The 22,889-nt window shown below is 34.6% G+C and overlaps 1 protein-coding gene across 1 annotated transcript; it reads right to left on the bottom strand.

The window, feature by feature from the left end:
* Positions 1-3,613: 3,613 nt before the first annotated feature.
* On the bottom strand, positions 3,614-21,198 carry LOC146164403 (alpha-1,6-mannosylglycoprotein 6-beta-N-acetylglucosaminyltransferase A-like). Its single transcript, XM_083380720.1, is given in 16 exon segments — positions 3,614-4,585; positions 4,925-5,115; positions 6,339-6,464; positions 6,740-6,822; positions 9,741-9,798; positions 10,131-10,262; positions 10,804-10,950; positions 14,474-14,610; positions 15,313-15,446; positions 15,855-15,933; positions 15,936-15,988; positions 16,362-16,531; positions 17,814-17,972; positions 20,776-20,934; positions 20,999-21,075; positions 21,186-21,198. Coding segments are annotated over 16 exon segments (1,848 nt in total). The 3' UTR covers positions 3,614-4,455.
* Between the last annotated feature and the right edge of the window lie 1,691 nt (positions 21,199-22,889).

Genomic DNA, 22,889 nt, shown 5'->3' with positions numbered 1-22,889 from the left:
CACAACACTTTAGGAAATTTCAATGATATATTTACACTAGAAGGAAATGACATAAAAATCTGAAAATTTCACAAATGTTAGAGAACCATTTAAAGCTGATGTTAAAATAAACATTTTACCTCTTGAAAATAGGGGAGTATTTTAGGGGGGAAAAATTAAAATTCGGCCATTTTTGTGTTTAGAGGTGTCTAAAAAACTAAAGAAAACATTGTTAAATAGTTTTCAATTATAAAGACAAATTATAGGTTGCTTCACAGCAAAATTTTGACCTTCAACTCAAAATAATTAACCCATGGGGGAAAATAATTAACCAAAAATATAGAAATTAAAGTGATTTTTTGATGGAAAAAAAATTGCAAACAAAGTGGTGTACACTGCCTGGCAGATTTTTTATTTAGACTTGCGGCGGTAAAATATGTTGTTTTGTAAGAGCAATAAGTTAATTCACTAAGACGAGACACTTTGCACAATTGATGTTGCAGGCGCTGGACAAAAAAAGCACAGCAGGAAGTCAGCCGCTTCGCGGCCAGAATAAGGCAAGCGATATGAACAAATTCTGTATTGAAGGTTTTCTGCCGCTAGATTAGAGAGCTGTAAAGAACTAAATCGAACACATCACACTATTGATTTTTGTCCCCAATTAGAGGCGTATAGGGGTGCAAGAAAAAATTGTCAAATATTTTTCAATTATAAAGACAAGTTATAGGTTTGCTTCGCAGCCAAATTTATATTAAGACCACTGGCAATCAATCTTGTAAAAGTGCACCATGTCCAACCTATAACACGCAACTTCGGGCCACATCCGCTTTTGCCTGCTAAAGCACCGAAACTGGAAGCACAACATTGGGAGTATATGGACACTGACAAATAAGACCCGTTGAAAGAATATAGAATAACCAAGGAATAACACCCTGGTAAAGTATAGTGGAACTGCACCATACCCCCTGATATAATATAGTAGAACCGCGCTATAACCCCCTAGCAAAATATACCAAAACCGCACACCCTGTCTAGTTCTTATCTTGGTTTTTGTGATAAATATGGCAATGAAAATGTCAATTTAAATGTAAGAGTGCGTGATTTTTTTTTTTTTTGTAAATTAACCTTTCAAAGACATTAGACAACTACAGTTATTGATATGAAGTCCAACATAGGCTATTATTCAAATTTGTAATTTTTAAACCGAAGAATACACAAATTTTTAAACCGAAGAATACACCCCGCAAGGATCATTACGTAAAAGCTTGCTAAAGATTTTCACAGGTGATAAGCAGTGTTCCCTCTAAGAAAATATTCTACAGAGCAAATATTTTTTTTCTTGAGAGTTAGCGCAGTGGTCAGGAACAGATTAAGTTTTTTTAATAGAGGTAACCGGGTAAGTGGTTAAAATTTAAAAAAAGACGTAACGAAGCGTGACATCATTAAACAATGTATTTTTTAAAGAAGATTTCTGTTCCCGATTGAAGTCGGAAATGTGCAGCTGCATAAGAGTTTAAATCAGGGAGTCGAACCGGAACCGAACCGGAACTTTATGAACCGGTTTTGGGCTAAATTTTTCTGAACCGTAACCGAACCTGAACCGCTTTATGTAAGATTTTAAGAAGCCGAACCGGAACTGAACCTAATATTTTGGAAGAACCTGAACCTTAACCGAACCCGTACCTGTATACAAAAGCGGTTCACTATACAGCATTACGTCACAACTTTATTTTGCAGAGTAAAGCTATGCCATTTTCGAAATGCTATACAAATAATGAATATTAATTAAATAAAACGGTAATTTTTTATTTTTCAGATATTTTAATAATCAGCTGCTTGTTTTTTAATACGTCACGTAACTTAAATTTAATACGAGTTGCAATTCAATATTATTCTTTACATTTATTGACCCACATTTTTTAGATTTAACGCAACCAATATTGTATCCAAACCGGAACTTTATAAACCGGTTTTGGAAATAAATTTAGTCGAACCGGAGCTGAACCGGAACTTTTAAACTGCTCGAAACCGAAACTGAACCGGATTTCAAAAAAATCGTTGAACCCGAACCGAACCTGAACCGGAAAGTCAAACGGTTCGACTCCCTGGTTTAAATACAATCAAAGAAATGGCAACAATTAAAAGCGGTAGCGCGAAAAATATCCGATTACTTGGATTAAATTGACAAAACGTCTAATTTAGAAATATAGGATATGTGATGCCTTTAGGTCTTAGGACAATCATTAATTGCTAACTAATCGCTCATTTGCATTTATCAAGATGATTTTCCAACCTGTGAGGGCCATTGACCCAACAACTGTATATGGCTGCACAGAAATTACGTAACAAATTCGAGCTTTAACCCGAAAAACACAGTTCGTTTATCCTGATGAATTTCACGATGGAAAGGTGTGACCTGCAATACAAAACAATGACGATATTTACTAAAAGGTTATCGATTGGCTCAAAGCGCAAAAATATTAACTTGATATACTTGACAGAAATTGCATGTATAAAAAGCCGTGAGTTCATGTTGCGCTAGCCTATGGACGCAACAAAACAAAAAAATCTGTAAGGCGCCCTTATTTTTATCTTATTTGTTTTGGTCAAAGTTCTAACTTTGGTAGGGCCGTTTAGCTCTGGATGTTGTGTTCAGGGGCGATAAAATACAGTTGTGTCCACTGCTGTGAGCACTCTTCTAAATTTTTCCCTTTTTACTCGGTTTTCCTGTGTTGACATTTAACTCCACGTGAGATAAAAAAAAGCATGGAGGATGAAACCAGCGAGTCCAACCAAACCTGACCAGATCTTTATGAATCGGTTTTAGGACACTTTTTCTCGAACCATTACCGAAAGTAAACCGTTTTTTGTAAGATTTCAAGGAGCCGAACCGGAACTGAACCGAATATTTTGAAAGAACCTGAACTTTAACGAAACTCGAACCTGTCACAAAGCGGCTCACTACAGCACGACGTCACAACTTGTATTTTGCAGAGTCAGGTTATGCCATGTCAAAGTTTTTAAAAAAATTACATTATTAAATAAAATCTTGCCATTAAATTTTCAGATGTTTTAGCAATGAGCTGCCTGCTTTTCAATATTCCACGAAAGGAAACAGAATTTTTTTTATGCTCTTACAGGTAACAAAAAACTACTCAATTTTGCAACTGATTTCAAGACCAAAAAAAAAATGACTGGATGTGGCGTTACTTATCGTAAATGCAAATCTCATAATTAAATAGGTCATATACCGTATTTACAATAGTATGAAGAGATATTTTTGAAATTCCTTTGGATAGATTTTAAATCAGTCTCATAATCACATTTTAGCGTTTCTCACAAATCAATTTTCCCATTCGTTAAAAGTTTATTAATAATAATCAAATGTGTTAAAAACATTCATTACGTAATATATAAAACTCAGTCATAATTGCTACAGTCACCGACGTCGAGATACATTTAAAATAATTATAAATACAAAAAGTGGAACGCACAGTACGTATTGTTTTAAAAAAAAAATTGAACTAATCCAGGTAAAACGTTATTTTTTAGGGCCATAACACTTTTACTACGGACAGAAACCTTGAAATAAACCATTTTAGACAAAAAATAATAGTTTGACGTACTTTTTTAACACTTCTCATGGACATCAAAACAGTAGCCTGCGTTTAAAAACTTTGCAAAAGTGAATCGAAGTTGATTGCACTGTTAAGAAACAATTTTATTATTTCTACACATCAATGGGTTAATACCGAATGCAAGACATTTCGCATAATCATACCGAACGCAGAAGACAGATATCTGTACAGTGTACAATATAATAATGTTTACGGGCCTAATTACTAATATAACAACTTTTCCGTTATTTGACTTTTCCTCCTCTCATGTAAGATAAATGATAAGATTGTGTTAGAAAACGTTCCGAGAAATTTTGTTTTTGGTCGCTAATCGAAATCTAATTAACCACACAAACACCCAATAAAGATCTTGAAGACACAGTAATCGTTCAAAACATAAGCGCTGTGGCAAAATGGTCAAAAAAGAATAGCACACGATTGTTGGTATAAAAACTTAAAAAGAGCCTAAAAACAATATACTATGGAGCGATTGATTTGAAGACACGTGGATTTTCTACAAATAGCAGTAAAAAGATAGTAAACAACAAAAATGTATGCAGATTTCACACATGACTTTGGACGGGTCATTCGAATAAACAGCATGTGGGACAAAAACAATCTTAAAATAGTGTGCAATAGAGCGCAAGACCGTAAGTGTATGAATGTTTAGCGAGAAAACATATTTTAGATTTACAATTACACGTCTCATAAAATAAATACGATTGCAGAATCAATTAAAAATGCACAAACATTCAAGTAAGAATGATGCTGCGAAAAATCTCGAGAGGCGATTAGGCATACAGTTTCATATTTTACGTAACACGTAACGTGTCACAGCGCAACACTAACAATTCATTTGTTACGGAAGGCGGCAGTCGGAACAAAGCGCAACTTGTCCTTTGAGGAAGTCCCGACAAGGACACAGCCGATTTTGGTCGGTAAAACGACCAGCACAGCTGAACAACTGACTATTGCTTTGCAGGTAGCACCTAAAAAACACCAACACACAAAACTATAATAAAAAACTAATAAATTCACAGTTCGTGCGAAAATCATAGTAGCGCAATCACTCGGCTCTTAAAATAGACGTTGCTTAAGCATATTAAACCAAATGTCGCAGTGTCACTTTCGTTACGATGTCCCGGTACCTGACAGTTTGTATTTATCACAAGTAGGCAAGACGGTCTATTTTATTTCATGTCTTATACTGTCGCAAACAAAACAAAAACAATATTTTGTTATACTTTTGAAAGCTTTGCAACAAAAACATAAATTTCAACTAAAAAATAGAAAAGCTATATTCAATTGCAAATCTCATCGTAACTTACTTGTCGTCTTTATGAGAAGGAAAGTCGATTTCCTCGTCGTTTTGACTGGGTAAGATCACGTGACTACAGTTGACTCCCATACGTTGGAAAGCTGCTTTCTCGTTGAGTTGCCTGAAGTATCTTGGTTCACATACCAAACCATGCTTAACACAAAGCTCCGAACACGATTCCTCCTCATTGCTTTCCATCACCTTCAAGGGCATTATAAGCTCTAGTCAAAATTTCCTACGGTTCGGCATTTTAGGGGTAGAGTTGGATAACAAATGGGGACCCTGAGATGCCGACGTTTGAAAATATCCGCAAAACAAATTCCCAGCAACTTATTAGTGAAGAATACAGTGTCGAAGAATAACAATAAACTTATAAGGAGAATTGACTTCCCAACGACAGAGTCATAAGGAAAGTCCTGAATAATGACGATACGTGCTAGACCAGTGGTTCCAAATCTTGGGATCGCTTTATATTATTTACGATTTCGAGGTCATTTCTTAACTATTCCAAAAATATTTTCGCCCACCGCGAAATCTTATCGACTATCTTCAAGTTATTTTAAAAGACTAAAACAACTGCAAGTTTTTTGAGCTACAAGGTAATGTTTTATATCTTGGTAATATAAACACAACACCGAGAGTAGGAATTCCCTAGCAAGTTACAATGTGTCAACTTAAACCAATAAAACGATAAATTTATCGGACTTTTCGAATGAGTTTTTGTGGGAAGTTTTTTTACGTGACTATAGGTCAGTGTCGCGTGAACTCAAACTGTCTCCCAAAACGCAACTTCTGCCAAATAATCTATAATTAATTTATAACTTCTGTAACAACGGGCGAATCTTTGTAGTATGTTCAAGGCGCCACGTCTTCTAAATAAAAGTTATGTCCATTTAAAATATATTGCAATGTAATGACTAGCCCTAGTTGTCTCCGGAAAGAATCGTGCCAAATTTCTGGTAACCGCTCCGGAAAAGTTTCTCAATTTCTGGTAACCGCTCTGGAAAGTTTCTCAAGTGCCAACTGTCGTAAGTTACCGACCTATTTTTTACGTACTTTTCACGAAAGATACAATAATGATATATGCCTTCAATTATTATACAGCAAAAAGTTTACCGTGCAACAAGCACTGCTCTAAAAGATAAAAAATGTTAGGAGTAATGTCACCATTTTGTTTAAGATTTTGTGTTTTAGAAATAAATGGTTAAAAAGCGATGATAAGACATTTATATGCATGTAACTTATAAATGTTGGGCAACGCTTAACACTGTAGTAAGCATTTCTAACTAGAAGTCGGCGGTCCGACGCACTATAGCTGATGTGAAAATAGAAATGAATCGTCTGGAACAACACCAATCACGCATTTTAACAAATTTAACGCGGAAAACAACGTAAAAAAACTTAAACTATAAAGACCCGTGTACCTGTAGGGTTTGAAGTGGTGGGTGCCACGCTTTTGCCGCGGAGCAAAAATCATCCCTCTCCAATTGATGAGCAAGGCGTTCTAACATTCCATAGCAGGTGAACTCAAGCGGAACGTATGGGGACGGCTACCGAAAAATGAGAACAAATTGTCAACTCGGTTAACTATGAAAGGAAATATAATCGCATAATAGATATCTTGTTGAACCTTAATTATATTTGATTGAATATCGTATGAGTGGTTTCATACATTTACAATATTCAATTTTAGTCCAAAAAAAAATACGTATATTGTAATATAACAGCAGAAAACAACCATAAAGCGCAGTACAAAAACAGGTTTCCATTGCCGGAATTTAGTTTAATTTCTCTTTTTTAAACATATGTAACATCAAACACTCACTGGAGGCGAATCGAGAATATCTTTGACGATTTTCTGGACAGATTGTATGTCTTCTATGTCTACCATACGAACATGCGGAGGGCCTAAATGAAGAGTTTTAATGTACGCAACAAATTTGTATTAAATAAATAATTTTTCGACGAGAGCATCATATATAGAGCAATTGTTTTACTTTATTTACCAAAAATACCGTGATTGACTTTGCGTTGGCCTGTATCAGGATTATTCGCGGTTAAAATTCGACATGTTAATGCTTTAAATTTATAATAACACTAAAATTTTTGACAATAAAAAGTTTTATCTAACGAAAAACAAAAGACGCATTCTATGAAAAATTCGGACGTGAGATGAATTACTACACATGGGAAAATGAAAAGTGTGGCTTATTGGAAGGGGTCATATAAAATCTGAAATGATAACAATGGAACACAATTTTTCTTGCACAGGGTTTTCGAACTGATTCTAGTGTACTTTTATTTACATGTGTTTGGTAGCCATTATTCTTGCCATAACGAAAGTGAAAAGTGCAGTATATTCTTTTATATTGGACTTTCGGAACATTTTTATTTTAGCTCCAGCAGCAATTAGCCATCATATAACACTTCCAGCCCATGAAAAAATTAAAACCTTTTGCATCAATCTCAGGCAGGTCAGCAAATACGGGAACGGGTCGTTTAGCTGAATTGTATGCTCGCACTGCTCGGCTATAGGAAATGTTTGTTCTTTTTGTTAAACCTTTTGACATTAACAAGGCCATAGTACCAAAAAGGCCATAGTAGCAAACTGGGACACCGAACTTGCTGGTATTTTTCCCTTTTGAGCGCAAATGGAGCGTTTTGACTCGGGTTATGCACACCTTTAAAAGCGTCCAGTTTTTGTCCTGTTCCCTAAAAGGGACTTTGAAGGGTGCTAGATACACACACATATTTTTTGTTCGTTCTCGTCAGGGTTTAACTTACCGTCCGAAGCAATGCTTTTAATGTAATTGGGTCACGTTATAAGCTAATGCGAACCAAAATCTAACGCACATCGCCGTTTTTCGTCTCTTGTTTGGTCCATCGTAAACAAAAGATATTTTTCTCTTTCGCTTTTTATTATTTGTTCAGATGGGCTGAATATTAGCAAGGGTGTATTTGACAAATGACAGAGTTCGTCTAATGTTCCTCGCTGTTCACTATCTGCGCTAATATCCCATGTTGGTGTAAGTCGCCTTTTTTATGTAATGGTAGATACCGCAAAATTATTCTTTATAGGCATATTCTAGACCTAAGACTATGTGTTTGGTTGCAATGGACACAACTTATTTTCTCTCAACCGCAGCTTACATTTTACCTGACTTGGCATAAAGCTCAACGCAGATGTTGCGCTAATCGTGGCATAATAACACCCGGGAAAACGATCTTCGTTTATTATTACAGGTGGCGAAGTCGTGCCTGTAATTTAGCTAGTCCCGTGCAGGGAACTTAGGAATCTGCGATGCGCTTTTGTTGGACGCTAATTGGTTGTGTCTGATTATTTTTTTTATGACGATATTATTATAACTACTTTATGACGCCATTATTCATTAAAGTCAGACGGAAAATAAAGGAATTCCCTAATTTGAAAATTCGGGCTTCCCTTTTGAATTCTGGATACGCCCCTGTACACAAACTGGATGAAGGTGTCGATGTTTTGTGTCTTTGAGGTGCTTAAGTGATAACTCCACCCCCCTCCCCCACCGCGTTCTAACCGCACACATTTTTTTAGTTTATGGGGCTCTATTGTAGGGTAGACCTATTATAATCAATTTATAACGTCCTACAAGAGTAAAGGCTTGTATTGCAATGTGAATATAGCTCATTGGCCATTGCATTTCCAAACAAATTGCCGTTTTAACCTGTATTGAGTAACTGCTAATTACTGAGGGTGTCGCAGAATGTCTGAATCGATACCCCGAAGTTATTAAACATGAAACTGGTAGAGCAAAAACTGCGGATTTTTTACAAGTCTTTTATGTAGAATGACCCGCCTTACAACAAAGTCACTTCAAAATAACAGGATAGGTCATATAATGGTAAGATAATTTACAACAAAAAAAACTATAAAAATATGAAGTTTATGACTATATGGCAAACTTAAATTTCCACTTTCGCGAGGCATCGTTTAAAAGTTTAGCGAAATTAATATATAGAGCAAGGGTTCTAAAATGTGAGCCACTGGACTCGTTAAGGAAGGATTTTTTTTTCTTTGAAAATTTTAAAATCTGGGCAACTAACTTAGTTTTAGAAAATACAATAGTTTTTGTTTAAAGTATTCTGTTTATTGCTAAACCACGTACGTTTGCAAGTGGTTCAGCAATTATCAGGATTTTCTTGTAATCTGAAAATTTTCGATTTCAAAACAAAAAATGTGAACAAGAATTAACTAGAAAAAAAAGTAATAAATTGAACTTTTTATATGTGTCAAAAAATTTTAGGACTATAAAAGGGTCACAAAAAAAAGCATGTTAAACAAAATATTAACATAGATTATACCAAAAACAATTATTATAAAATTTATGAGATATTTCATATGGGACTCGGTGTTCTTTTTTTTTAACGTAATATATTATATATATTTTATTTGCCATGCTAAAACCAGCTTAAATATAAATCCTGCTTGCAAACTAAAAGAGAATGAAGATGCGCATTGTGCAATAAACTATTCCTTGGATTTTTCACACTACAAGTGGAGTTTGTTTCTACATATAACTAAGGTTTTTTGTAATACATTGTCGTACAAAACAAACCGAAAGACTTAAAAGATAAAACGTTCTAACGCGTAAAACCTGTTGGTATTAATGAATGTAGTTTTGCGATGCATGGTAAATAGTGGCTTATTTCGAGCAACAATTTAAAGTTTAAAAGGTTACTAGAAAAAACAAACAGGATTTCAAAACCGACAACGCTGCTATTAGCCATAATACAGACTGCACATTCAAGATAAACCAAAATCGACTTAAGTAAAAAAAAAAAAAACTTACCAATAAACGTTTTAGAATAAGGGTGTTGTGACTCCAAACGCCGGTTTGTAGGCTTATCCTAAAACAGAACATATTGTTATTCATTTTGCATTGCAAACTTCTGCCGCTAATGACATTACACAAAAAGGTTTCAGAAACTATCCACATCCACTTCAGGCCATTTCCATTTCAATTGCGTTAGCCGATGTGAATGACGTATTAGGGTAACGTTGCTCAAAAAGAACAAATTGGGTTGTAGTTGGCCGAAAGTCAAAATTAGGGTAACTATAGATTTACCTAAACATATGTTTACCGCTGCTTTTAATTAAGAAACTTGTAAACAACCATAAAAAATGAGAAATGCTTAAAATCGTTTTGTTATAAATAAAAAACAAAATAAAAAACTTTTACCCTGTAGAACTTTTCTGCATGTTTTCCTTGCGGGGTTGAAGAGGAAAACACGGGATTAAGGAATACCCCGCCATTAGCGATTGCTTCAAGAGGCGCTGGGCCCTCGTATGGAAATCCCATGCCAACAAATATCTGAAACAAAAGAAATGATTACACTTTTTTCCGTATTGCTTTTTTTACTGATCTTCCATAGTTACAATTTTCTAAACTGGTTTGAGTCTTGTTAGTTTTCTTAATTTGCCGTACATAAGAAAACGTTTTTAAAATATTTTTGGGCTTTCTTGAGTCGATAAAGAGAAAAGTTTGTGGGAGCTTTTGTATCTCCTTCAACCCTTTGTTGTACATCGTATAAATCTTACGATTTTTAGCATAATGGTTGGAGGTTGTAGTAAGACGTAGTAAGAATATCAAAGTCCATACAGAAGTAGGTATCATTTTGAACGTTTCGAATAACTCTTTATTCGTTTTCAACATCTCTGAAGATGTTTGATAAAAACTGTCTGGTTGAAGTGACTTTTGGTGAACAACTATTTGTTATACTTTTCCCACACAAACAAATGATCTGGGGAGAAAAATTATATCAACATATATATAGCCCTTATCCTGTCAAAATCTTAATCCTATGTTATGATAGGCTTAGTGCACATAAATAAAATGTTTTTAATTTACTTACTCGAGCTTTGCGGAGTAGAACCGCCAGTTCGTTTCCAGGCAATACGCCATGATTAATGACATAACTAGGCACGAATTTAAGTTCATTTTGGGCGTTGACTGTGCCATGTACCTCAGTAAACTCGTGGATGGCATCGATATAGCCCGACTTTCCCTGAAAACAGAGTCACAAAAAGCTTTTTAGTATGTATGTTTGGAGTCTGTGGAGTGAGAATCAGTGTCGGGGCCTGGCGGAATAGTGGATTTATTTGGCTGTAGTCACGAGGTGGGACTACGTGAGACCAGGTCTCGTCCGACATGCACAAGCACAGTAGCAAGTACGGAGCTGATGGCCGCACACTGTGCATCGTAAACGTTAAAATCATAGGGGTAATATTCCAACCCACACTCCCGTTATGTTGGTGGGTAAGTTGTAATCTGGGCCGCGGAGTCGGTTAAAAATAACCCAAGTCCGACTCCGGCCAAATGTGCGATTTCGTTAAATCCTGAGTCCGGATCCTAAGCTACAGACTGTACTCAGCCATTTACCTAACCTATTTAGCAATCCACTTATTGGGGTGTCATATAATTCGTCCACCAATAATACATGGTTTAAAAATATTCCACAATATGTGGTCCCACCTTTACAATTTACAGTTTGGGGCCTTATCAGTTTCAAAATTTGGTACTGCGCACCAGCACGTCGGCCTTGGGACTCGGATAGTTCTACGTAGTCTTAACTCGAGTCCCAAGTCGATTTCTGTGAGTCTAGATTCCGACTCCGCAGCTCTGGTTGTAAGACACCCCTATATGTTGATTGTCGAATCTTAACAGTATTTTGGGAAAGGATGGGTGGAATACAGGTCAATGAAGTCGATGCCGGACACGGAATTCGAGGCAGAGTCCATTAATGTGGCAGTCAGACTCGACTTGATTCATTGAATATTTCTGACAATTCAATATGATTTCAACGTAGATTAGTTAGTTAAAACATAAAACGTCGCTGTGTTTTAGTACATCTACTCGACATATTGTTCGTACGTATATCATTGCTGGATAATTTTTCAGCAAAACTTACAAGTGACTTTTTTAGTTCTTTAGTCGGCTATTGAAGAAAAATAATCTTAACTCGGGGGAACCTTGAAGACAGCTCTGGTAACCAACCTTCAATACGTAGAAAAAATTGCCAAAATTTACGGCATATATCGTTCAATTAAGTGCAACGGTAACCAGCAGGGTTCCAGGTCGCTCGCAGGTACCAAATAAGGCAACTTTAGCTTGCTCAAAACATATTACACCATTGAGCAACAAAAAAGTATTCATGAAATGTATAAGACAATTTTGTTAAATCCATCGATGTGTTTACGTAGAAAACTAAGAAAATTTACTATTTCATAAAATTTTATCAAACTGAATGCGCTTTAAAAACTTGGTACAAATAAAGTAGCACTTAGACTTCCACAGTTTGATGTACAGTCAATCACCGGAATACCGTAAGTATAAATCGCGTTTGCGAAATATCAAGCAACATTTATCTATAGGAATCATCGGAAAATAAATAAAACTACAAAATGTTTGCCGCTTTCATGCATGAAATTAAAAAAGTTTGATCAAAATTTACTCGCAGTATTCCTACAAAGTCCTGCGATTTGACGCTGGCTATGCTAGTTTTCTCAAGATTTTGTTGGTATGCGAAAACGTTGTGTTTTTAATCGCACTACTTTTTATCGCTTACTAGGTTAGTTTTCAGAACAAAATTATGGTCCCTCTTTCGCCCAACAAATCACTTACAGAAGTGATAGTCTTCTTCAACCGGCACTCAATCCGCAAAAAAAATATTAATAAAAGTAATTGTCGTAATCGTGTAAAATAAAAACACTTTTGTTTTAAGCGCCTTCCATAAATTCACACAAACATATTTTATCACGCATAAACAAGATATCTGTACACGACAACAAAACCTAAAAACTCGAATAATTATCTCAAGCAGTACAACTGACGTTATTTTAGCCAATAGAAAAAAAGCTTTGCGAAACGTGGCCATAACTGCTGAGAACATTTTCTTATGTGGAGCAAGTAAGTCATCTTTTTTTTAAAGGAGTCATCTTATGTTTTGTTGCATAATTTATCTATCGTGAAAAATCCTAAGTAACATCTGTGTTCGTGGCACCATGTTAGGTGTGTAAAATATAATACATATAATACCAAACTTGTGATTATTTCAAGAAAATAGGGACCTAATTTTAGTGCAATTACTACAATTAATAGCAAATCGCATTTCAAGCTATAATTGTTCAAGTTAATGTCTGCTTTCCTATTATACAAAGTCCTATACAGGGAAAAAACATGTAATATTCAGCAAGTTGTAAGTAAGCAAAAAGCATGAAAATGTGAAGTGGAAACGAAAAAGCATGAAGCTCGAAAAAGCTTGAACTGTGTCAAGTAACCTACTTCATTTCCTTCTATATAGTTAAATATTGTTGGTATTACAGTATTCAAAAACCAAACGGTATACACTGGGGGTTAACAAACTGGGGGATAACAGTTGCCTTTTTTAAAGGCATATCAAACATCACGTCAGAACAAGCAGAAATATTCCTTTAGTATACTACAATTCTATCTTTCATTGGTGTTTTTTATAAACATAAATTCTAAACAACATTAGGCCAGTCGTTTTAACAGTCGCGTTCTACATAAAAAAACGGTGTTTGTCAAAAAAGATTGCGCAATGTCGTGTTATTTTGGTTATATTTTGTTTATGTTTGGTATGCAACCCACGCGAAATGTTTCGCAACAGGCATGGTGTCGAATTTTCAACCGTTTGTATTTCTTTAAATTAAAATAAACATATGTCGGAAATATATTTGGCGATTGAACTACTGTTTCGAAACGCTGCTTCAGCAATGGGGTGTACAACATATTATGTAATAGCGACTTTTACATTTTGTTTAACCAAGGTAAGACAAGGAGAAATATTCGTTTCAGTGTGACAATTTACCGACAGAGCCCCATTATTTTCAAAATGGTCAAAGTATAACGGTTTTTGTTGGCATAACGCAGTTCTTAAAAGGAATAACTTCAAGCGCCTTTATATTTAAATATAGATATCTTGCGCCCCTCGCCCTGTTTTTATTTGGGACCGTGACTTGCCCTGCGTTTTATTTTATATATTTCCACTACCTAGGCGCTTTTGTTAATTCAATTTTGGGTGGGTCGTCAGATAGGTCTCTCACAGGTGAGCTGAACCATTAAATATTTAACCAAGTCCGTCGTACGCCACACCTTAACATACGAAAATGTTTTTTTTAAGATTAACGCACTGACTTTTTAAGATTAACACACTTTTGTAATAATACTTTCTAAATGTCATTTTAGCTAGCATAAAATGTTTAACTTAATTTAACAATATTTACCGTCGGTTGCAAGCACAAGCACATGGTTGGGTTACGCTAATCCACAATACTAGGCAAAAAATATTTTTATTAGAAAAACGATTTTAATCCAATAACACATTTATGTAAGTGAGCATCTTCGTAATAATATTTACGATATTCTTAGAGCGGATGCATAAAGTCAACAGAAGTGATCGAACGGTTTCAAGACTTTTGAATTATTGCAAACATTGTTATCCTCATTTTTTACACTTGCAAGTTGAAAAATAAATTAACAGCAAAATATAATTTGTTTAATACAGTAAAACTTGCCTCCCAAAACGCGTCGACCTTTCCGTAGACGAGAGTAATGTTTTCTTTGGTGATGTTGCGTAATTCGGTGGCGTTCAAGTGTTCTTCGATGACGAAACCGAGAAAGGTGTTGTCGGGGGTATGTGCTGAAAGACATAATATTTGAACAACAAGACTTTTACTAGTAATTGTTTTTATACTGGACCATAAATTTAAGTAGGGGTGCTGCAATCTAGTTATCATGTTAGGGTTGACATTCGTACCCTATAGGCAGACTTGGACAACTAGATTTATTTTAGCTTTTTTAAATTCGATTGCAATTAAAATTAGATCATTTCGGGTTTTGAAAACTAGATTAGAATTAGAATTAGCTCGTTTTGAGTTTACTTAAATTAGATTACAATCAGAATTACCGAATCCTAAAAAATTAAATTTCAACTGGGATTTAAACTAGAATCACATTTAATTGTTTACAATTTATTTAATATAATCGCAATTTGTTCTTATAAGAACGTGAATGGTAAACATGTGTGTGCTTATTTTTATGACTTTTCATGCTTTTTAGACTGTAGAAATTACATACTAGTCGTCCCAACCAAAACAATGTAATTGAAATTTTGTGTTTTAACTGAGAGACTAAAAATGCCGACAAAGCAGGGACGTATCCAGAAAATCAAAATGGAGGGGGTCCTGAAGTTTCAACTTGGGAATTCCCCTATTTTTCGTCTATCGTTAAGGAATATTGCTTGTGTCATTTCCTCTACAGGAAAACAACGCACTATAAAAGAATATCTTATTAAAAAAACCTATGCCACCTTTTAATCTTTTTTATTTTACTTGTTACTTACGAAACATGGTGTTAAACTGCTGCGGTAGTAAATTCCAATTGCCCCAAGGTGAGCGCAGCCTCTTTCTCAAAGCATACCGTGCATCATTGAATGCAGGCTCTGTGCCGAAACTGTCAACAACTCGTAACTTGCATCTGCAAAGATAAAAAAATTGTTGGCGTTGAAAACATAAGACAGGGGGCGTTCCCATGGCTAATATAAACAGGCAGATAAAGTTTGGAAAAGTTTCACTACTGGCCATATTAAAGTCGATTTTTTCTGTTGATAGTGTACTGGTATTTGCTTCTAGCAATTATTGAAAGATAAAATTGCCAAAAAAGTCGTCTTTCATGTATAAAAACTTTCAAGAGTTCACTTGAAGTTTCAGCTAAATCATTGCAGAAGTATTCCTGAATGATTAAAAAACACTAAACTTAAGGGTTATAGTGTATATGTATCGACACTAAGAATATACTACATATCTTTTTGAACCCTGTTCTTACAAGATTCTATTCAATTTAAGAAATATTTTGAATAGTATTTTTACTAAGGTACTGACTTACAGCAGCAAATGAAACTTGGTTCCTACTGCTTTCTTTAGCACAACCATCCCTCTGTAGTCAATAAATACCACGTCAAAGAAGTTTTTTTTAAAGGACAGTTGGTACTTGCTGATGCGAGGTAGGGATTAAAGTTTCTGCAAGATGCAAGATAAGGTTTTTGAAACAACAGGGTTGACTGTTTGGACATACCTAAAAATTAGAGATTTCACAAATCATTTACCTAACATTAAATTTGGTACTGGTTGACCAAGAAATGTATATAGTCAAGAGATATCAACTTCTATCAAAAAACTTCCTCAAAATGTTATGTTTGTATATCTGTTTAGCTTGTGCTGACAACTTTTTCGGAGTATAAAACAATAATCTAGTTAAATAGGCAAATATGTGTTGTTGTGTTGTATAGGGTTTATTGTAACCTACAATCCACAAAACATAAATCGGCATTGGAAAAAACTGTAACATAACTTTGATCTCACAAATTTATTGTTTTTAATGAACAAAACTTACTTTGTAAGGTGATAAGTAGAATGGGTGACAGTAATGTTGTGACCAAGGACATAAAGTGATGATATGAGGTCCGACCACTGTACCAATTCACCCAAGGGACCCCCCTTAAAAGCGTTCTCAGCAATGTTCCACCCACTATCTTCAGACAATAATCCCATATGAACCATAATCTGCAACATATTTAACACAGTTAAAACATGTGAATGCATACGTAGTCAAACAGAGTTTTAAGGATGTGGTCACTAGTAAATTTTAGTAGAAGAGTTGCCACATAATTTTATGATAAAATTGAAACACCTATTTATAGCTTTTTAAATACTGAAAGTTGCATTGATCAATATTTTTTTAATGTATCTATTCGAAAAACAAAATAGATTAAATGTCATGGTTAACATAATAACAAAAATTATAAAAACTGGTTGTACAACAACTCTTTCTAAACATATCTTAAGCTGGACATAATAAAATCAAATTAAGGACTATTGAAACACTTCAAATTTAATGTTGGCAAACTGCAAGTTAATGTTGGCAAACCGTAAACAAGCAAGATTATAGATTTTTTTTAGTAAATATGGAGTACAGGTAAACATCATTTGCCTACCACTAAACCTACTGTGGAAACTCACTTGTTTAGAGTTCTTTTAAGTCTAATTTTAGCTACACACAAATTTTTGAATGGCCAAGCTGTTGATTATTAGCCGAATTGCTATATTAAACATGATCTCTTTTGAAAATTCGGTCTGAGTTTGTTAAGATCTTAAATTTACTTCTAAGAGTAAATGTAAATCCACGAGTAAAATACAAGTGAAATATCCAGGCTTAAGAAATGGTAGAATTTGAATGGAAAGCAGAATGTTTAGTTTACAACCCAGGCCCATCTCAGTTTCATACAAAGGTAGCGCGAATTTAAAATCGCACATCGGTTCTGGTAAACTTAGTAAAATTATGTAAATGAAAATGCGCAAAATCTATGTCTAACCCGTTTTGTTGAAATCGGATCAGCCAGAATGCGCCGCATTGTTTCCAATCTTTTAATATAAAAATACGTCACGTTGTGACATAAATTTTCGAGGACATTTCCGAGTTTTTTTTAGGTTCCTGATCTGTAGTTGGCCACTGGACGCGGTAAATTTGTCAGAAATTCCGCGTTCAAAATATGGCAACCCTAGGTTATGCTAGGTTAAAAACAGTTTCATCCTTCACATTGATGTAACTTACCTGAAAATAAATTGCTGTTATCCTTTATGTTTTTTTGATTACGAAACAAGGTGGGGCGCGAATTTAGATAAAATTGTAAAAGGGGGGAGTGTCTCGAAAAGTATGAGAACCACTGATCTAGAATACCTAGGGAGTACTCTTTAACCATTCTCAGTACGGCGCCACAAAATCCTTATTAATGTAAGACCTAAAAATTACTGTCACATAATTTAGTTTGAATGGTATTGGTATTACCTTCTGTTGTCGCCATCTTGTTTTATAAACTGATTTAAACTTTTGCCCAGCTTTAAGCCATGTAGTTTCCATTCTTTGGATTCTGTTTTTTATCCACTTGTAGTGGTTGTCATCCTTCAGTATCTCGTACAGGCCAGAAAAGTTTTCACGAACAGCAGCCTGTAAGTAAGGTACCGTTCACTCTTTACCATTTTATTTTGTGCATCACACTTAGCAGATGTATTTGGCAGGTTACACATTACTTGCCACAGTAATATGTTAATCTAATCATTGTGTAAGTGTAAGTCAAGCGTTGTGGGGTAAGAATTTACTTGTAAGTGCAATTCCTATAAAAATAATTCAGTAGTAGTACATTTGCCTCCCCCATGTAAGTATGTTGACACAGCATCACGCGATGGTCTGTGAATATTGCTTATAATATAATTTATAATTTCAAATGGCCTAATTGAAGACATTGGCATAGCATTTTTTACTGCTTAGGTCACTTTTAAATATTGCTTTTTGTTAGTTTGTAATACACCATGCTTTATAATTCTTGCAAAAATACCAGTTAGGCAGAAAGCTAACGACTTTGTGACAGTGTTGGCTGAATAATAATCAACCAAAATACTAAAGAAATTGATGCATAAAAATTTTTTAAATGCGAGTCCAAATTTTCCAAATGAAATAGTTTTGTCAGCTCTAGTGCAGAAAATGAACAATACAATTTTTGGTGATGAAATTGGGGAAGCTAATTAGGTGATTAACAAAAGAAATACAAACAAAAATAATATATATACTGGGAGCGGGTTTGGAGAGAAATTTAATTAGTTGGTGTAGGACAAAAAACAACTATTTTGTCATTAATTGCTGTTCAACCAGTAACTATAGTGTTAGGCGAAATGTGGCGTTCTGTTTCTGGCACGAGGCAACCTGCAATTAAATGCCTATCCAGCACAGAAAAACCAGAATACAAAAAAGAGAGCGCAATGATTTTTGGAAAAATGGAAAACAGGCAGACCGTGGCTACTAAATTGTCAGTGTTATTTTTTTCACCAAAGATTGTAAAAACATTTTGGCCAAAAAACGTTGTTTTAAGCTAAACTGCTTTATGGGTCATTAATTTGCTCATTCATGAATGATAATAAATGACCAGACTTTTATAAAAACTAATGTTTACAATATATTTTTTATATATGAGTGTTTAGGACATGTATAATGCTGTACATTTTACATTTCAGGAAGTGAAAAGTTATACACATAGGTCAATGGACAGTAGACTTTATGATATTACCTGTTTTAAAAACAGATTGGGTACAGAAGATAATTAAATGAACAAAAGTATACGTTGGATATGAAGTACAGCGCCAATGGCGCACATAGTTGTAACTAGGGATGCTCAAAGTAGAATATCGAATCCTTGGATTCGGATCCAGATGGGATTTGAATCCAATTCTGCCGTTTATTTCGGGTAATTGGAACCGATATAATTTAATGTTTTACCGCCGATTGTTGTGCCTAATTGCACAAACGCGTGTGGTAAGTTGGCCTGTCGCTGCGGCGACCAATTTATAGTGCTTGCTTTAAATGTAACCTAGTAGTGCAGTGTCAGCGTTTTTTCGGGCGACCAATTACCGCGTCTCGCGATAACGTTAGTCTAATAATTAAGTGTCAATCAAGCGTTATTGGGCGAGAGGCTAACGTGTAATGTCTGGTGTGGAGTTCGCAAATTCCCTAAATGTGTTAAGTTGCAAAAGTAACATAGCGTTGCAAAACGTGCTGGCCGTCCACAAAATGCGCTATGGGGTTACTTAAGGTCAACTTTAGGCCAATATTCAGCGAAGTTATGCAGTTATGCACAACGTAATTGTCAAAAATTCGTTATGTCAATAATAACTTTGTATTCTTTGCAGTACATCATTTGACTGCATAACAGATCAGGTTAGTCAAAAAAGAAGCAATAATATCTAACAATGCTTTAAAAAACAGGACCGAATTGCTTAAGACTTCTGTGTGCAGTGTTGCATTTTCTCACTATTGCCAAAAATATAAGTTTTGGACACAACCTGGACAGTTGACATATTCCAGTTTACAGAACGGCTTCAGATGACAGTTGTTAAGAATGCTAAACATATGGGAGATTTTTTTTATAATGTACACATGTTAGCGAATTGTTTGGGCGATTTATTGCTGTGATTGTGGGCCCTGTAGGGTAGATTAAGATTAATCCCTTCCCCAAACAAAATTGAGGATAAATAATTTAATAAAAATATACTAGGATTCGCTATTCTGGATTCGTTATTCTAGATTCGAAACCTATTATTTATACCTTGGGATTCTACTTACCTTGGGAATACCTTGGGATTCTACTTTGAACATCCCTAGTTGTAACTCATATAAAAGAACTTGTTTTGTAAATGCCTATATCAGCGGTTCCCAAACTGGGGTCCGCGGACCAACTGAGGTCCGTAAAGCATTTTCAAAGAGTCTGCAAGGAGAATTAGTCTTTAAGCTTTTCAACATTAGGCTTTAGCGAATGTTTTTAAACATTAGTCTATGTAGTAAATTATCTGTCATCATGATTGTCTTATAGTTATGCTTAATTATTTGATCATATAGCGTGTTTTATGATGTCTCTTGTGACATCATAAAGCATTTATTATGCTGTACTACCTGCTATCAGCGAATCGTTCGCATTAGTTAGAAAGTTGTTACATTAGAAAGAATCGTGACTGCACTAGTGTACCACAAAAACATGGGTCACCTGACCCTTGAATTTTTATAAGGCCGCAAAATTTCAAAATAATTGCAACGGGTCCACCAAGCAAAATTTTTAGAAAAGTTTGGGAACCACTGGCCTATATAAATATAAATAATATAAATAAAATTTAATTTATTAGTTTTTAGCTGTGGTCCACCTCTTGTATAACAATTACAAGTCCCAATCAAATACTATTATTATTTCAAATGCCTACCTACCTACATCTTCAAAGTTTGGAACAGCTGCTGTAGTGGAAATATTGCCATCCAAAGGCGGACACCAATGTTCAACTTGACTTAAAAAGTGAAAAATTGAACAGTCACTTCCATCTACACCCCACTCAGCATAACAACTGTCTGATTTCCACATCTCTCTCATCCACTGATGCATGTAAATCAATTGTACTTTTAGTTTGAAATATATGATTAAAAATGTTGCTACAAACCTCTATCTTCGTTTGACAATAGCCGTAACCTTCAAAACTTGGAAAATTACAATTAGATGACTGACTTTGGATTTGTTCTGTTAAAACAGTTGTATATTTCATTTAAATTGTTAAACTCTTGGTATATAGGCTTTTAAAAAAGTAATTTGCTGTTTTTCAGTTCACAGTTTTTTGTCCAAACTGTTACCTGATTTTTCCATTTTTACGTTAGCATGATTTTTTTCATAAAACATTACTTTCTCTTCTAAGTCTGCCACACGTCTTTGCAAAGATTCAATTACCGGGATCAACCCTGTTTAAATGCAAATAGAGAAACAAATTTAAATAAAAAACACATGTTCAAGGAATATACAATATATTAATATACCCAATTTCTCAAATCTTGAGTCACAGCAAATAAAACACATTTTAAGTATACAGTTCTAGTAAACCTTTGTAAGCAAATAATAATATACAAATTGGGTTATACAATTTAAGTTGCATCAATAACAATAATATTATTATATTTTGTATTCATTTACTCTGGCTGTTTGACAGATTCAAATTCCAATCTTGATTATCAAACCTCCATACATTCTTTAAATGTGAGTCTTTACTTGTAAACTCTAAATGATATATATAGTTTTGTTAGCTCTCATGCAGAAAACGTTACAATTTTTGTCATTAAAATAGGAGAAGGTAATTAGTTAAGTAACAAAAGATATGCACATAAAAATAGTATTTAGTCACTAAAAAATAATATTCTTACTGGGAATGTTGAAAATAGTATATTGGTTTAGATTAGATTCAAAATTCATATTGGGTATTACAAACCTAAATAATTTACTCCTTTTACAATGGATGGTTTTGCCTAATTGTACATATGCAAGTGGAAAGTATGGATTAAGGACTGTCACTGTTGAGACAAACTTATAGTGTTGCTTTCAATGTAGTCATGTAGTGCTGGGATAGTGTTGTTTTTTTTTCAGTGACTCACCTAATCATAAATGTCAATCAAGTAGTATTGGGAAAGCAACTAACAGCAAAATTTTTGAATTCTAAAATGCTTGTCAGAAGTAACATTCCATCATAAAATGTGCTGGCATTAGAAAAATGTGCCATGGGGCTGCTCAAGGTAAACTTTAGGCCAATATTTAAGTATGTAGTAACTTTTTATTCTTTGCAGCTCAATATTTGACTGCACAACTGAACACATTTGTTGTAAACAAGAAGTGACACAAAACAATGTTTTATAAAACAGACTGAATAGCTTAAGAGTTTATTGTGTTGCATTGTACTTAATATATGGGAAAAATATTTTGTCTAAAACTATTATGTTTCATGTTTTTTTTTTAGATGTAGTAATGCATTACAGTTTGCACAACCGCTTTAAATTGCAATTGTTGAAAATGTTAACTATTGGAAGATTATATTTTTGTTCCAGTATAGAATTCTAACAAAGGGTTAATTGCATAAAATTGCTGTCACTATAGGGCATGATATGGCGCTGGTCTAGAATCCTACCACAACGTTGAAATAATTATCAAGCAATGCATAATATGTGGGTTAGGGTGTCGGTTAGTGTTTGGGTGTGGGTAGGTCAAGCAATATTGTTTAACACTATTACTGGACTCACTCAAACCCAAACGCTAACCTGCACCCTAACCCAAATAATGTTCGTTGTGGTAGGATTCTAGACGAGCGCCCATAATATAAATACCTCTCCCCCAAAAATCATTATTCTAGATTCAAAACCTAAATTTAAACTTCCTTGAGATTTTACCTGGAACATCCCTAATTCTTACCTGAGGATAAACGAGCTGATGAAGGAAGCATAAAATAGAAACAAATTGTTGAAGCAATAAAACATAGGATAATTTTTATCGGAAAAATACGAACTGATCTTCCAAAT

The sequence above is a fragment of the Ascidiella aspersa genome, chromosome 2, assembly GCF_963924565.1.
Source record: "Ascidiella aspersa chromosome 2, kaAscAspe10.2, whole genome shotgun sequence".
In the NCBI taxonomy this organism is placed as follows: domain Eukaryota; kingdom Metazoa; phylum Chordata; class Ascidiacea; order Phlebobranchia; family Ascidiidae; genus Ascidiella; species Ascidiella aspersa.
Note: the sequence above shows the minus strand (reverse complement) of the source record. Positions and strands in the feature narration are given on the sequence as shown.